General features: G+C 34.2%; 1 protein-coding gene across 3 annotated transcripts in view; it reads right to left on the bottom strand.

The window, feature by feature from the left end:
- Positions 1-234: 234 nt before the first annotated feature.
- Positions 235-3138, bottom strand: part of KNAT1 (homeobox knotted-like protein) — a 12660-nt gene continuing 9756 nt past the window's right edge. For all 3 annotated transcript variants that reach the window (XM_079058368.1, XM_079058367.1, XM_079058366.1), the window contains 2 exons: positions 1558-1814; positions 235-836 (listed from right to left, as the gene is read on the bottom strand). In XM_079058368.1, coding sequence (XP_078914494.1) covers positions 627-836; positions 1558-1814 — 467 coding nt within the window. In that variant the 3' untranslated portion in view covers positions 235-626. The remainder of the gene's footprint in view (positions 837-1557; positions 1815-3138) is intronic.

The raw sequence follows: 3138 nt of genomic DNA, 5'->3' as shown, positions 1-3138 counted from the left end.
AAAGAAAGCAATATAAACACGAGGCATCTTAATAGTTTGAAAACATTTTAATTAACGTTATAAAAAGGGTTTTTTAATTAGTGCGTTTCTTAGAAATCTCGTCACAACATGCACCAGAGAACACATTACTTTCCACGAACAAAAAGGCAAGCTGGAAATCATTGATAAAGAAAAAGGAAGATAAAGGTCATTCTGGAAATTCCAGCGAAATTTCAAAAAGAAAAAAATTTCAAGTTATCAATAAACTCAACTTTTATTATCCTTATACAAAGTAATATACACAATTCCAAACATCACCCTAGCTATTACATGCATACAATTATTAATTAAACGAAGATATAAATAAATATATGCACTCTGCGGAGTGCGATTATGACACTTGGATGAACCTATGCTGCCATGTAGTACGTACAATGTTGTTATGCATAAGGTCTTTCCAAGAACATATCAACATGCCTAAATATACGATAAATATAAGGGATACAAATATGATAGGTATTACACTATGATAGAATTACCCAGGCCTAGTCTTTTCAACTATGCACAACACAAGTGCCACTCAAGAATGCATACCTCTATGGCTAAACCACAAACATATGATATATTCTCCTTTTTGTTTGGATCACTCAAGGACCCAATCTGTAAGGACCTTCACCCATGTAGTGCCCTTCCATGTAGAGAGTAGTAGCAACATTTTGTGGATGAAGCCCATCCATAACCATAAATTGCATGTCCTCTGAAGGTTTCCAATGTCTCTTCCTTTGATTGATAAACCAATTATTTATTTGTTTCTGGTCTAAACCTGTTGATTCTGCCAATGCTACCTTCTCCGACTCCTGTATTATCAATATTAAGAAAATACCAAGAAATAGATTCAGTCATGTACCACAACTACAAATATGTGCATTCATTAATGGCTTTTGTGTGTGTTTATATATTGTTACACCTTTAGTTTGTGGGCCTTGCTTTACATATGCATCTTTATGTCAAATGTGGTTCAAAATGTTTTGGTTAGCAATTGATATTAGTGGCTGAAAGTGATGGCTAGTGGTGGATGCATGATGATAGAGGATGGTTAGGATTAAGACAAGTATATCGGTTATGATTCTTGGCACACTTTTTCTTCTTTATTTTGTTATTGCTATTTGTTTTTCAAGCATTATCCCATATTTCTACTAGTCATGAATCATATTATTAGAAGAATATACTATGTCAATGGTTTCAAGTTCTAACAAAGATAAAATTACATAAGATTCTTACCACAAAACATAAAAATATCAAATAAGCCATATAGGGAGTATCTACTTCTAATTTCTCAACATATATAATAAGATACAACTACACTAAGATGCTTACCACAGAACATAAAAAGATCAAATAAGCCATATTGGGAGTATCTACTTATTATTTCTCAACATATAAAATAAAAGACATTTGAAACTACACAAGGTGAATTTTGTTGGTAAGTGGTGAACACAGAGGAGAGAAGGAAATTTTCATTTTTGTTGGATTTTCAACAAAGGGAAGGAATCCACAATAGAGAAGAGATTAACTTACCGAAGGATATGGCCACTTGTAGTGTAATTCCCACCAGCTTAAAAGCTTTTGTCGGGCTTCTTTCGGTAATTTCCCTTTCTTCTTTTTCTTGGAAAGTTCTTGCTTGAGACTACTTAAGTAGCCACTATACTTTCTCAACAAGTGATTCTTTAATTCACGATCTTCAGCTCGTGGATCAATTTCAGGAAGTTCCGTTTCTCCTCCACTGTTTTCTTGTTCTTCATCTGACGAACCAATCACCTCGCATTTACTATCATCTGTTCAAACACAAACACAAGTGCCAACAAAAGTAAATAAACATGTAAGCACAAAGAGAAGGGTAAGTACCCATCCACATAAGACCTAAAAACATACTCAATTTCACAATTTAAGGCTCATCTGAGCTTTGTAAACGGAACTTTGAATATTAATTATGATTGTCATATTAGACTTCAATATAAATTAGAAGAGGAATGAAAATTTTAAACCGCATATCAAAAACATGAATATTAATTAACAAGTATTTATGGTTTAAGAAGAAACTCAAACAGAATGAAAATTTTAGACGACTTTAAATAAGAAATTGAAGAGGAAACGCTAGTTAATGTGAGTGTATGACATGCAATTAAACTTTTAAATTCTAGTTCAATGGTGAAGGTTTCCAATGTACTTGGAGTTCTCCATGATTTTAGTATCCATAGGTGAAGCTTAAATTGCAATTAAATTTTTGTTTCTTGCCATTTTATTAATTTCAAATGTTTTTCATTGTGGAAGAAGTAGTGGTTGTGCCTGCACTCTTTCTTCAGTCTGGCCATCGCCGACACCGCCTACAACTGCCTTGCTTCTGCCCCAATCATCGTCCACACCCATGCCGATAAATAACATTGTTTCCTAACGACTCCTGCAATACTCTCAACGTACCACCAGTTTCCTCTCAAACATATATACTTTAATTTAGCATTCCACCCTTCCCGGTGCGTCTAAAACTGTTGCATGCCCGAGTTCACACTAAATGGAACAACGGGGGCGGTCATCTACAACATCGGCTTTGTTTTCTGATAAAATCGACCTATGGTCATGTTTACTCCATTCAACCAAAGACCTAAAACCCCTTCTACCTTTCAAGCTCATAATTTTACTCCATTCAACCAAAGAAAATTTTCCCTAATATCCTTCCCAAAAAGAAGATCCCTCGTTATGATCTCTAGCAAATTGATTGCATTACAAGTGTCTAACAACTAGAGAAGAAGTATGTTCTAAGGATTTCAAGGACTAATTTAGCAAGCCCGGGCCTTCCATTTAGACATTTCCTATTAAATTTATTGATCATATGAAGGCACCATATAGATGTAGACATATTATCCTCGAGAGGCAAGCCTAAATACAAGAAAGGGAGCTTGAATTCACGGCCATACAAAAATAAAGGTCAAATTTCTGGAAAAGCAAGCCTAGACATCTTATCCTCTAGACATATTACTGTCTTTATATTGTCCTATAATTAAGCGTAGGTGCATATTTCATCTAATAATTACTTTATTACACAAATATGATCTAACCCTTTTTCTAGATAAGTTTAATTAATATGACGTATTACATGGGTAC

The sequence above is a fragment of the Lactuca virosa genome, chromosome 6 (genome assembly GCF_052849685.1).
Source record: "Lactuca virosa cultivar CGN04683 chromosome 6, Lactuca_virosa_CGN04683_v6, whole genome shotgun sequence".
NCBI classification, from domain to species: Eukaryota; Viridiplantae; Streptophyta; class Magnoliopsida; order Asterales; family Asteraceae; genus Lactuca; species Lactuca virosa.
This window is presented reverse-complemented; position numbering and strand designations above follow the sequence as displayed.